General features: G+C 38.3%; 1 protein-coding gene across 2 annotated transcripts; it reads left to right on the forward strand.

The window, feature by feature from the left end:
* Positions 1–676: 676 nt before the first annotated feature.
* On the forward strand, positions 677–12751 carry OSER1 (oxidative stress responsive serine rich 1). 2 transcript variants are annotated; one of them, XM_012539798.3, is made up of 4 exons: positions 677–698; positions 4667–4775; positions 8907–9020; positions 9361–12751. In XM_012539798.3, the coding sequence occupies exons 2-4, from the start codon at positions 4699–4701 to the stop codon at positions 10055–10057; spliced, it is 888 nt and encodes a 295-aa protein (XP_012395252.1). In that variant the 5' UTR covers positions 677–698; positions 4667–4698; the 3' UTR covers positions 10058–12751. The 2 variants fall into 2 exon arrangements, with proteins under 2 accessions (XP_012395252.1, XP_012395251.1); XM_012539797.3 differs by lacking the exon at positions 677–698 and adding an exon at positions 998–1190.
* Positions 12752–14134: the final 1383 nt, after the last annotated feature.

The raw sequence follows: 14134 nt of genomic DNA on the forward strand, positions 1-14134 counted from the left end.
TTGGGTAGAAAGACCGTTGTTAATTGTTCTTGGTAGGTAGAAAATGATGTTGAAGGAAAAGTGCAGTAATCAGAATCACAAGAACTGGGTTCAAACTTTGGCTCTGTTACTTTTTAAAGCATAATCCTTATATTCCTTCCCTCAGAGCTGCGGAGGAAAGTGCTTTGAAATTGTAAAGCTCTGGAAAACCTTATTTTTAAAATTCCCATCAGCGGCCAATGCACATTTCTTTCCCAAATTCAGTTTTCCTATCTACAAAAGGAGGGGGTTAAGCTAGATGATCTCTAAATACCTTATGATCTGTAAAATGGGGATAAGAACACTTCCTCGTGGTTCTAGTTGTTTCTAAGCAATCACACTCGCCTCACAGGGATTGTTGAGAATTGTAAATCGTCAAAAAAAGCTTGAACAACAACTCACATTTCTACAGATTTTCCCTTCCCATTCCTCTTGTACAGTTAGTTTCAAAGCAGTCGGGCCAGAAGCCAGCGTCTTTCTTCCCTTTCCCGTTGGCACCTAATAGGCCTTGTCCTCGTTCCACATCCTCTTCTTGGGCCTGGCTGAGCCAGTCTCCGGGGCGACCTCCTCCCGGGACTCGGGTCGAGCCTCTGTTTCCATAGAAACGCAGCTCTTCGCCGTCCCGCCCCCCTCATAGCCATGATGGACAAGTTGGAGTCTCGTTGCCACAGTGATCCCAGGTAGAGGCACTAAATCCGAGTTTAGTCGCCATGGAGACTATAGGGAAAGAGGGTTGGGAGGCGGGGAAAGCGATTCTCTTTGTGGGAGAGAAGCCAGGGAAAGACAAGTATCCAAAGTCGTCCCTCTTTAATTAAAAAAAAAAAAAAGGGCGTAAGAGAAAACTAGAAGAGATGAAGGGGGAGGGGAAAAGAAAAAGAATAACAGGAAATGATGTCATCCGCACGTGCTTCTAAAGTACGCTTGCGCGTTGGTTCTTGATTTCCCCCTTCACTCCCCCTTCCCCCGTCGGCCGCGCGCTGCCTAGTCACGAGGGTGGAACGAGCAGGGGCGGAGGCGGGGCTGCGGTCCCTGCGACGCAAGCGCAGTGGGAGAGTACAGTGGCGCTGGGCGCCTCTCACACCGCTCTGGATCCGGGTCTCTCCGGGCCCCGGGTCGGGGGGAAGAGCGGAGCCGACTGGACCGGGTCGAGCAACCGCCTCTGCCTCTGGGAGGTGAGTGTCTGCCCGGGCAGGTCCCTGGCGGTCTCTGTCTGGCCTTGTCCCACCGTACCCTGCGACGGCCCCCGGGCCGGGCCTGGCCCTCCGGCCGACAGGGCTGTCGTCTTCTAGCCTGCCTGTCGGGGCCGTCTCCCCGCGCTTCCTGAGCTCGGGCCACTCGGTCTGGCCGGGAGCCGGGGGGCATTTGGGGCAGCCCGCCGGGCTTCCCGGCCCCGGCGCGTCCCCCATCCTCTCCCTTTCCCGCCCGTCGCTTCTGTCCCCGGGTTCTGCCCGGTCCCGCCCCTCTTCGCGGCCGCGGTTGGCAGCCCGCTTCCCCTTGGCGGCGGCTGCCCTTTGCCCCTTCCCGCCCTTTCTCTGGGCCGCTCCGGGCCCGTCTCTCCTCCGCGCCGCCCGCCACAGCCCCTGCCCGGCTCTCGGGCCTCTGGTTGGGAAGGGGGCGGCCAGGCCCCGGGTCACTTTCAGACGTTGTGGGCAAAGGCCTTAGGAATGAGCACCGAGGGTGCCCATCCGTCCCCGGACCTGTGGCAAGTTCCCGAGCTTGGGAGAATCGCCTCCTTTCTGACCCGCACGCTGTGGGGGCTGTTGGTTGTGCCCCGGAGTGAAGGGGGATTTGCAGCCTTCACCCTCTGTGTCTCCCAGCTTCTGGAAAAGCATCTAAATTGGTAGTAGGGGAATTCCCGTCCGTAACGAGGCCCAGGTGCTGGTGCATGCGCCGCTTGTTTGTTGTGAGTAGGAAAGACGCAGAGAGCCACGGTATCGGTATCGCTTCCAAGAAAAGGAAATTGGGACTTTATCTCGCATACTGAGGAACGGAACGACTCGTTGGCGCTGTCCTTGTAGGGGGGGAAAGATGGGATTTTGAATCAAAAGATGGTTTGGATTCCTAACCTCTTGCGCCACTATTTCCTCATCTGTGAAGTGAAAGAATTGATTAGATGAGAGATGACTTCCAAGGACCCTTCCAGGTCCAAATCCTATGATTTTTGGAAAGATGGGAGTGTATGTGTGAGATTGTTGAGTTGACACAGGACTGAATTAATGTAGGATTCCCACGGGTCTGGTTAATTTAAAAGTAATGTTTGTGCTTTAAAAATAGCAACAGTATCCTAAAATTTTGATTCTAGGGAATTCAATCGCTAATTGTGGAGAGTTTGGAGCAACCCATACTACAAGTTAATCTCATCTTTATCCTTAAACTTAACTTGTACAACTCTTAGGAAACTGTTTATGGAAGAAACTGTATACACTGTAATAAAGCCTTTACAACTATGACATACTTTAATCTATCCTCAGTCAGTAAGTTTTTATCAAGTGCCAGGCTTTGTACTAAATGCTGGGGATACAAAGAAAATCAGAAGATCGTGTCTGTCCTCAAGGAGCTTAGAGTCAAATGGAAGAGACAGTTTACAGACAACCATGCACAAACAGGCTGTATGCAGGATAAATTGGATACATCTTACAAGGAAGGCAGTGGAGTTAAGGGGGATTAACCCCCTAGGGTAAAGGTTAACTCCTTTGAGCTAAAAAAGAAAGAATGAAACTGTATGAGGAAAATGCTAAACATTGGAAAATTGTTGAAGTATGTGTTTTAAGTTCTTGGGTTCAGTAGGAACTGTTTTGTTAGAACAGAAATTTAAGTCTGTCAGCTTTTGAAAAAAGAATTCTTTTTTAAAATAATCAGCATACAAATGCAGTCAATAGTTAAGCTCCATGTCTAGTTTGGGTATGAATCAGAAGTTTTATCAGTATTTATGGTTTAGCGTTCTAGAACTGGGAAGGAAGTGAAAGAAATATCTGAAGTTTATTTTGTGTAATATTAGATTAGAAGCTTTAGTTTTTCACTTAATTTATGTGTGTGTGCGCCTCTACTGACTATAATGCTTTATACAGATCACTCATTATAACAGTAGAATGATCCTGGATTTGGAGTTAAGAAAAATTGGTGGGTTTTTGTTTTTGTATTTTTATGAACATCTATAATGTGCATATAACTTCTAGCTGCTGTGGAGCTGAGGTGTGATTGCGGCTGAGCTAGATTAAAGTTTTATTGGAAAATATTTAACAAAATAAACAAAAATATAATGGGGCATAGATAATGTTTATATATTGTTTTCTAAATCAATATGTGATCCACAGGTATTCTTATGTAAGAATACAGTAGTAGTAAAAGTTCCTATCCTCTGGAAAAGCTTTAAACAAAAATTGTTAATTTATGCATTTGAGTAGCTCTGCTGTGTCTAGAATTTAAAGGACTGGTAATGTACTGAGTAGAATAAGATTGTCTCTGTGTCTGTAAACTTGGAGGCGGTGATTTAGAGTTGGTGGAGAATATATTTAAATCTTTGTATTAGGATTTTGAGATGAAATCTGCTGATTGAGCATATTTTCACTGTCTGAAATGCCAATGAGAATGGAAATTTTAAAATAAATATAAGTTAATACTGTCTTTTCTAGAGCAATTTAGTTTCCGTGCAATTTATTTTGAATTGCCATCATTCAATTCTATCTCTTTATATGGAAACATATCAAATATATTATGATACCTCTAGTCTTTGGAAGTTTCATAATAACATCAAACTGAGAAGTGAGCACATATAAAATTAGAAGAACCACGGGGGAAGGTGGTGGGGTGGTGGGAAGTGGTATGAGAATAGAAAGGGGAATAATATGAAGAGATAGGTAAAGAGAATTATTTTTTCAAGAATATCCTGTTTTGTGTGTGTGTGTATGGTATTATTCTTTGAAAGAAGATATTAGTTTGCCTATTTTTGTAATACAGAATTTCACATTAGTTTACAAATATATTGTATAGGTTGAACTCTTGATAAGTGACTTTTTTACATTTTTCATATTTTTACTACTTTTTTACATATTGAAATCAAGAAGTTCCTTTTATGTACTTCTAGCTTGGAAGACTAAGTCAGTCATATGGGTTCTATATGGAATACATCTGTAATCAAGGAACTATTTTTTTTTTTCAATCTACCTGCTTTAATCTTGGCTTAATGATACCTTATACCCTGAAACATTTTTTAAAACCATTAATGTGTAGGTTAGGAAGTATTTAAGTGGATACTTCAGGAGAGAATAGTATATGTGTCATAAGGTTTTATTAAGCTGGGGTTAAGTGTTAGACCAACAAGAAACTTGGTAGCATTTCTAAGAATAAGTGTTCTAGTTTGCAATTCAGGCAGGCTTCCCCCTGCTCTTTCTCTCTCTCAAGCCTAGTGTTAGGACATTAAGATCAAATTGATTTCAGTTAAAAAAAAATAGCATGCTTTATATTTTAAATGTTTCACTTTTGATTCCCTCCATCTATCTCTCACTATTATGTCATGAAATTCCCTTTCAAAAATACTTTTCTTCAAACTGGAATTTCCTCCTGAGAAATGCCAATTAATATGGAAATATGATCTTAAGAATCTATATCTTTTCTTAAATTTTTAAAATTTTATTTTCAACATTAACAGACAACGGCCATAACGGTGAAGCAACTTCCACAATGAAATCTGAAGCCAAGGATGGAGAAGAAGAGAGTTTGCAGACTGCTTTCAAGAAGTTAAGGGTGGATGCAGCAGGGTAAATATTTGATATGATATTTGGAAATTTTTCATTAATTGTATTTAAATGATATCTTTTGTTAGTTGAATTTCTACCCCCTATGTAATGTCTCAAATATTAAAAAATTAATGCACATTTTCTCATGTTGCAATATCTCACCAAAGTCTGCTTACAAAATTTCACCTTTCAGGTGGTAAAAATTATTTGGTTTGCTTGTCCTTGTCCTCTTGTTCCCATTAAATCTGAAAGGTAGCATGCTATTCTTTAAAACACTTAAGAGTGTTTTGGTTATTCTTTCACTGTGAATAGCTTTATTTTGTGCTAGGGGATTTTTTTTTTTTAAATTGGAAATTATTAGATAAAATCCCAGCAATTTCTAGGATGAATTTAACCTATATGTCTCAAAGGAATCATAGGATCTTTCACTAAAACTGAATCTTTAAAGACTATAGATTTCGTGGATCTCGATTGCTGAACTGATCACTATGGAAACCTATTCAGTAGGGTTCTGTCACTGAGATCAATAATCTTGGACCCTCTGGTCAGAGTAATTAGTGCACCTGCAGACCAGCTGCTCACTGAATCTTAATATCATGACCTTTTTAAAATGTCATGTGTATTTTTATTCTCCATTCAAATAAAAAGAATTCCCAAATTTTTATTAGTAATTAGGATTTCTCTTTTGATTCTGAGGCTTCCTCCTTGGAAGTACAAAACAAGAGCACCCAGCAACAGGTATGTGTATATATGAAATTTATTGTTAGTGTTGCTTGTAGCTTAGTTAATTTTCCTAGTATGACAATTTCATGACAGATGTTTGCTTCAAAAGCATTCAGTTTTCACTTCCATGATAACCCAAATAAGGACCGGTTTATAATTTTATTACTGTTTTGGCATTTTGTTAGCAGCAGAGAGAAATGAGGGAAATTGTATTTGTTCCCAGATATGGTTTGATTTTAATAAAAGCAAGGAAATAGACATTTTTGAAATTCTGCACGCACAATAAGTGTTCTTAGGTGTATTCCTGTAGAGAAAAGTGGAAATCACAAGGCAATTTCAATGCATTTGAGATGGAAAATGCCATTCAAATCCAGAGAGAGAACTATGGAGATTGAATAGTCAAAACACAGTATTTTCATCTTTTGTTGTTGTTGTTTGTTTGCTTAGTTTTTTTCGTTCTCTTGTTTTTTTTCCCTTTTGATCTGATTTTTCTTATACAACATGACAAATATGGAAATATGTTTTTATTAAAAGTAGAAATCAGAATATGGATAGAAAGTTCTCAGTAATGTGAATCTATATAAACATCTCTTTCTATCATTTTGAACAGTGTTCTGGAAACACAAGGCAATTTATTAACTAATTTAGAGGCTATCCTTGGTGTATTATCAGATCTATAAAATCTTTATACAAAAATATACAGAAGTCTCCTCAGCCAGCAAACACTTTTATCTTCTTACCAAGTAGACACAGATGACAGTCAGAAGAAACAGTAGTTTACGATATAAATTCATTTATAAAATCTCATGAAGGAGCTCAGTGGGAATTTGAACAATATCACCTCATTAAATGGCATGAACTGGTACAAAGGGAAAAAAAAACTTTTCAGAGAACTTAGCCTGAGACCCATTTGAGGAAGATCATTCCTAGGCATTTAAAAATGAAACTTGAAGAAGCAGGGGAAAAATGGAGCAAGTCTGTCAGCATTTCTACTATAAGCAATTTTCTTCATATTTGAAAATGGAACACCATCAAATGTGGGCTCAGCATCTGAACTTCCAATTTGCTAAATGAGAATGTGAAAATGGCATTAAGGTAAATCTTATGCATTTGGAGCAGATAGTGTAAATTGAGGAAATCTGTATTGAATTCAATATAATTTTGAGGATAAGGAGGGATTGTCCCCAACCTACCTGAAAAGAATGGAAGATATATGTTTAGGGGAAAAAACCACAGCTTCCATTATGATCAGAAAAAGCACTTGAACTTTTGCCAATCCCTTTGCCTAGTTTATCAGTTCTCTACAGTCTTTGGAAATAATAAGAGATTCTAACAGACTGGCTTTAATGAATGATGTTTATATCTTATAGTCACACAGTTGACTGAAAACCTCTGACAAATATAAGATCGTATTGTGTGTCTCATTTTATTTCTAAAAGTCATTTGACTTAGTAAAGCAGAACACTTAAAGATTCTTCTTCAACAAAGTATCTCCTGTGCACTTATTAGGCTCATATAAGATACCTTGATAAGAGCAAAGATAATTTTTATGAGTGCTTTATTGATGATCAATGTAAAACATGGAACAAATAGGAAAGGATAGAGGACATATAAATAAAGGGAGTCTACAAAATGATGTTTTTCCAAATGACTCTTATTTGTGGATTTTGTGCTGATCTTGGCAAGTCTTAAGATTATCACAGATATTTCTAAATCTAAAAGTTATCACTATAGGGCTTGTTTTAATACATACACATAGGAAAAACAGATGCACAAAGATGACTACTATATTGATCAGAAGTGTCAAACTTGCTGTTCAAATTCCCTGAAGAAGATTGAAATGTAATCAGGAAATGTTTAACAAAATAAATAAAAATGCAATACAATATAGTGTTAATTTGAGGTTTTTCAAGTTAATATGCAACTCACAAGAATCTTTTTTGAGTTTGACATCAATGATCTAAAGTAGGTAGTGAGATGGAAAAGCCCATTGAAGTTTTCTAGCAGTACCTAAGTCTTGAATAGATGTTATTGATGGATGATGAGCTATCAGAATTGAGTAGGGGAAAAAGTGAATTAAATTGCATTTGAGTACTTGTACTATGCTTTCAGCAATCCCAAGCTTTTCCCCAAACCAGAAATCCATCTTTTTAACACTAGGTCTTCTAGGACTCTTTTAGTTCATATCATGGCACATCACATTACCCAAAGAAATCAAAATTTTAGGTGACACAGAGGCAGTGAAGGAGCTTACACTATATATAAATAATCTGTAATAGTGCCAAGGATGACTTGAATGTAAAATATAGCATTAAAATGTCTTATAGATATATGTTTGGAAAAAGAGCCTGACTGGTCATTTATTGAGAATGAAGGTGAGTAACTGGAAAATCTGAATTGCACTGAACACCCATAATGCTGAAGACCTAGAGTAAGATCTCTGGTTTGGTGACTAGACCACCAATGGATTAGAAGCCATGGACCTATTGCAATGTACCCTATTGAAGAAGGTATTCACAAATAAAATCATAGATCCATTAAAACGTAATGTCTCTTACATTGGTGAAATTGGAGAAATTGGTGACCATCGTGTTATTTTAAAACATCATATCTTTCTTAAATGGATCTGATTTAGTCCTGAATTCTATGGTGAGATTAAATGTGCACATTTTCCAGATTATGTTATTAAGAAAAAATAGGTTTTTAAAAAATTTTTTGATGACAGTTGGAGGTTCGGAACTAGAACATAATCCAAGTTGGATTAAGTTTTTCAGAAGCTTAATAATTATATTGAAAGTCTGGCTTACCAACAAAAGATATTCAGTGTCATTTACATTCTGTCCACACCCCCCCCCCCCCCCCCCCCCCCCCATGAAGAATGATCTGCCCCAGATAAACAATCTAAAAGCCTATTAATAGTCCAGTGATGGTTATACTTAGGACTTGATACTTTGATTTATGGCTTTGAAAACTGAGGGCCTTTGGAAAGTCACTTTTTTGGGGGAACCAGGGCATAAGAGAGAATTTCTGTACAAAGATTTTCTTTGGTAAGTATAAACTAAAAGCAGAGATTTTGGGAGAGGAAGAGCAGGGCAGAATTGACTACTGTCAAAGGAATTAGATTGTCACGTTAATCAGCTATAGAAGTTTCATAAAAATTATGCCACACAAATTACTCCATTGGAGAATTTTTGTCTTATTCTTTCATAAAAGCTGGGAAAGCATCATAGTAAGCATAGAGAGAAAGTTTCCTAAAACTCCATGTCAAGGACTGTGCTAATATCTGTATGTTCTTTATTTGGCTAGAGATTTTTAATGGTAGAACATTTTAAATAACATAGGACAAGGGATCACACTCTCTCAGAAATACTTGAAAACTCAATTTAGAGATGTCTGTAAGTGACCATGATCTTTTTCTTCATCTTTTAGATCCATAGCTTCTCTTTCTGTTGGAGAGGGAGCAAGTATCAGAGCATCAGTTAGGACAGCTACAGATGAGACCAAAACTAAAACCATATGTGCATCTAAAGACAGTTGGCACAGGTAAGAATATTTTTTGCAAATTCCTTTTAGTCAAAGCTAAGTTCATTAAACCTAAGAGAGATAGTACTATGTTTTCCCCAGGAAAGTTGAAACTTTTGTTATAAAAATGAAAAGGTAATTAAAAACCTGTTTAAAGCAACTACAGTTGCAGTTTACTTAAGTGATAATATGTGCTGCTGTACTGACTCTAGATTTATGGACTTAACTGTCTTTTAGGGATGACAATATTATATTGTTTACCTCCTTAGTTAACTATAGTAAAAAATAGAACAGAAAGTCATTGACTTCTCTAATTTTTGTATTTCATCTAAATATTATGTTCTTTGCTTTTTCCATTCAGTTCTACAAGAAAGGCTTCACGAGGAGCAGTTAGAACCCAGCGTCGCCGGCGTTCCAAGTCTCCAGTCCTTCATCCTCCAAAGTTCATTCACTGCAGTGCAAAGGCTGTGTCTTCCACCAGTCAGCTCAGACACAAAAGCCAAACTGACTGTCCTGACAGCAATAGCCACCTAGGGATTCTACCTGCTAACGAGTTCAGTGCAAGGGAATGCTCTATTTCTTCTCTTAGTGAGGCTAATCACACAAGAGCTGTGAAAGAGCCCTTGGGGGCTACAGTTCCTGATGGTGCATCAGAAGGCAAAGCAGAAGAAGATCCCCCTGATGCTGCCCTGGCCTCCCAAGCAAGTCTCAAGGCCAGTGAGCTCTCTGACTTTCAATCAGTGTCCAGGCTAAGCCTGGGCAAGCCATGTGCATGTGTAGGCAAGGAGTGCCAGTGTAAGAGGTGGCAAGATATGGAAGTGTACTCCTTCTCAGGCTTGCAGAATGTCCCTCCCTTGGCACCAGAACGAAGATCCACCCTCGAGGACTACTCGCAGTCTTTCCATACCAGAACTCCATCTGGCTCGCCCCGCTCTTGTTCTGAGCAAGCTAGGGCCTATGTGGATGATGTAACTATTGAAGATCTTTCAGGCTACATGGAATATTACTTGTATATTCCCAAGAAAATGTCCCATATGGCAGAAATGATGTACACCTGATAGCAATAAGCAAAATCACATGCTTTAAAACCAATGAAGGGTTGGAAAAGTGACTTAGTTACTGGCAGACCGCTCAGCCACTCTGTGTGAGAAGATATCTTCCTCTGCTCACTGTGCTTGCAATAAAAACATTTCTTTGCATCTCAATTAATTTTCATTCTTTAAACTAGTTTCCCTTCCTCTCACCACCTTCCTTGTTCCAAAAGAAATTCTGGACAAACCAAAAAACCCCTTTCATTTTGAAACATCCTAAGATGGATCATAGGATTTAAAACTGAAAGGGACTTTAGAGCACCAAATAATCCAACCCTGCTTTTCCCAACCCCAGTTTAATAGAGGAGGAAACTGAGGTGCATGAAAGCTAACAGATTTTCAGTTTAATTCAACAAGCATTTAAGTGCCTACTCTGTGCAAGATAAAATGGAAAATTTGTCTTTGCCCTCAAGGAGCTTCCTTGTGTTAAAGTATAGACGCGTAAACAGTTAAGTAAAGCACACAGTATAATTTGAGGAGGGAGAGAGCATCAACAGTAAGAGGACCCAAAAAAGCTACTTTTAAAAGGTGGTACCTGAACTTTAAAGGAAACTGGATTCTAAGGCTTGTCCAAGGTTACACAGTGACAACTGGGATATATAAATCTAGATCTTTTGACTCCAAATCAATGAAGAGGCCACTCTCACAAAATTATTGGTGGGTGAATTTTTAAAAGGAATGCTTTCCTAAATTTAGGCACTCTGTTTTAGACTTGCTAAGTAACAGATAACTTGGAAAATCCAAATGGGTTTTATAAATTTGAATGATTTTTATGCCATTGTTAATGACCCAAAGAATTCTTCAAAGATTGAAAAGCCTTAAAATGGATTTATTGTTCCTGATTTAATTCAGTACAAGTTTTTATGATTCCAGTGTTAATCTGTTGGTGTGAAGCCATAGAATTGTGGTTCACTAAATAATAAAATAATTTAGTCAGTATTCACTGAATCTTACCACAAGTTAGGTGTTTTATATTTGGTGGTGAAATGCAATTATAGGCCTCAGAAATGGATGATTTTGCTGGTAGTAAGGGGGGAGGGGGTGAGAGGCCCCAAGTTTATTTGGATGAACCCACTTGCCCTTTGTTTAAATTAACTCTGCTGAGTCATTCATTTTGTATGAATACAGTGAAATTAACAGTGCATTGTCCCGCCAGATCACTGCAATTAGAACACAGGAGTAAGGTGGCCTACTCTTTTATTGGAGTACTTAAAACTAAAGTGGAGATGATTTTTTAGAAGTAACCAGGGGCTGTTAGATTCTTCATGGTTATGTCCCTACAAACTTCAGGGTGCTATTGGTTTGGCAACCTCCTTAAGCAAACCCAAAGCTCCTTGGCTTCAGTATTGATACCAGAGAGGGGTAAAGCAGACAGCTCTGAGTAATCTGGCTTAAAATGGTCTACATCTTTTAGTTACTTTTTAAAATTGAAAAAAGAAGGTTTTTTCCTTTTTTAAAAAAATAATATTCAATTGTAAATGTTGGAACAGTTTATAGGGAAAAGTAGGAAAGGGTAGTCAGTTGTCCTGTTGGAAACATAAAATGATGTAAGGATTGTAAATTGTAAATATTTTTCTGATGAAGAAATCTAGTTTTTGATAGGGATTTAGATAAATTTGTGGGTAATAAAATACATAATCAAAATTAAATGCTTCTCAATGGACATGGATATCTAACTGTGATGATTGTCTTCTACAATGTAGAGGAGGTTCATTTGACTTTTCTAAAAGTCCCTTCCAGCTCTGAATCCTATGATCTATTTTCTTGTAATGGCCCCTTGAGAGTTCAGTTTTGGGAAAACTTTCTTTACTAAATTGTTGCAATCAGTAATGTTTCTAGCAAGCAAATCCCTGTTTTAAGACACCTGGGATATATAGTCCTCTGGATACTACTTTTTGTTTGCTATACATTACATTCAATCTTCCTTTTCCCATTGTGTATTCTACACAAGATAATCAGACTGTAAGAATTTAAAGGAAATGTGCTGAGGGAGGGTATATGATTTCTTTCAAGTATAGGGTTATTCTGCTATGAATGGAACATCTGATATTAAAGAAGAGGAAAGCAGAGTTGGACTGTTGCCTTGAAAATAGGCAAATTCATTGCAGTTTAAATTCTACCATTTCCTTTTCTGCTTGTAGCAATTTACTAAAATTCGAAAAATTTCCAAAATGGTTCAATCCAGTTTCATAAGTATTTCCTGGGGACAAGAGGAAAAAAACTTGTTTTGCTTTGTAATACATCTGGCCAGGTGAGGTCGCCCTTTCTTCATAAAAAATCCAGCAATAAATACTGTGGAGATGCCCCGGGAAAGCATTAGCCCCAAAGTGGTTGATTGCTCATCCATTTAACTATATTTTCATAAGTGCGAAATGGAAATAGGTGGCATAAACATAGGCTAGGGAATCTCTACCAAATTTGTAAAATCATTTACTTAGAGCAAAGCTCTAAGAAATTAGAGTCAGCTTTTACCAGTTAGAAGTTTTGTTAAAGGGGAAGAAGTACAATTATATACTAATATTGAAGAAGGTGGGCAGGGGAAGGGAACAATAGCAAAGTAACATTTATGGGAGATCCTTTTCACTTGCTCACTATTTTGTTTGGCATGATCGCTTCTTAAAGTGTGAAAATTGCCTCCTGAATAAACAGATTTGAAAGGGACTTTTGGTGAAGCTGTTTTGTTTTTGTAATCTTTCCAAGGAGTTTTGCCTTTAATGAAAAGTGCCTATATTTGGGGCAGCTAGATGGCACAGTGAATAGAGCACCAGCCCTGAAGTCAGGAGGACCTGAATTCAAATCTGGTCTCACACACTTACCACTTTCTAGCTGTGTGACCCTGGGCAAGTCACTTAACCCCAATTGCCTCAGCTAAAAAAGAAAAGTGCTTACATTTGTGTAAGTAGAATTTTTCTTCTATTTTGGATTAGCTGATAGTTTGCCCTAAATCAAGAAGATTATAAGGTCATGCAGATGATTCAATTTACTGTGGGAGATAGGATGATATTCCAGAGAAGAGCTCTCCTTCCCAACTGACAAGTTATTACTTTTGAGCCAAAGTACATGTGAGTTCCGAAAGGACCCAGAAGCTGTCACAGCAGGCCACTATTGGTGCAATGTTGAGGAATTCTTATTAATCCACCAGTCCAAGCAAAATGACAATCTAGTCAGATGATGAGTCAAACTATGTAAGAGTTATGGTGTTTTTCCTTGTTGGCTTTTTCCCTTATCAGACTTAGATCCAGCAGTTATTAGTAAGGGAGCATGATAGGTTCAGAGTGATAGGATCATAGATTTGAAACTGAAAGGACCTTAAATTTTATTTAATCTAACTCTCAGTCCCATCCTTTTTTGATAAGATGAAGAAATTGGGGTCCAGAGAGGTTAGGTTACTTGCCCAGACTTAAATCCATGGTTCATTCCACAATATATTTCCTACAGAAGTGATTTGGATGCAAATTACAAGTCCCTTAAAACTAAATCACTGCTTTGGGGGGAGCATTTTTCAGAAGCCATTTTTTAAATGGGGAAGAAGAAAAAGTAAATGTTGATCATTGAATCAAAGGATGAGGCTCTACAGTGAAGACATGAAAAAACACTGGAGAAAAGTTGAGTCAGATAACAGGCAGCAAAATATAAGTTAAAAGAGCCTTGGATTTGGAATTGAAAACTGGGTTCCCTTTAGCCATATGACTCTGGGAAAATGTCATTTAGTCTCTCTGGGTCTCAGTTTTCACATCTATATTTATTAAATGAGAGAATTCAGTCAGATATCCAAGAGACCTTTCAGCGCATACACGGTACCTGTGAATGAGTTGCTATGGGTATCACTCTCTTTAAAAGCTTTTGAATTTACAGGAAATCAATTTTCATTTTTTTCATTAAAATAGAAAAATCTTAGGCATATGGAAGACATGGGGGGGGGATTGGAGGTGTTAAATAGTAAAGCAAATTAGTGGGTAGAAGTCAAGTAGAAGAGTTAGCAGGGATAGAAAATGAGATAATATCTATATATGGGCATTATATATAGTATATAATACATATTTG

Source organism: Sarcophilus harrisii, chromosome 2 (assembly GCF_902635505.1).
Source record: "Sarcophilus harrisii chromosome 2, mSarHar1.11, whole genome shotgun sequence".
Lineage (NCBI taxonomy): Eukaryota > Metazoa > Chordata > Mammalia > Dasyuromorphia > Dasyuridae > Sarcophilus > Sarcophilus harrisii.

What these genes read in the sequence shown, in the direction of transcription:
- OSER1 (XM_012539798.3), top strand. Translation starts at nt 4,699, where the DNA reads ATGAAATCTGAAGCCAAGGATGGAGAAGAAGAGAGTTTGCAGACTGCT. An exon ending in TTAAGGGTGGATGCAGCAGG is followed by an intron (nt 4,776 to 8,906) that starts GTAAATATTTGA and finishes TTCATCTTTTAG; the next exon opens with ATCCATAGCTTCTCTTTCTG. An exon ending in TCTAAAGACAGTTGGCACAG is followed by an intron (nt 9,021 to 9,360) that starts GTAAGAATATTT and finishes TTTTCCATTCAG; the next exon opens with TTCTACAAGAAAGGCTTCAC.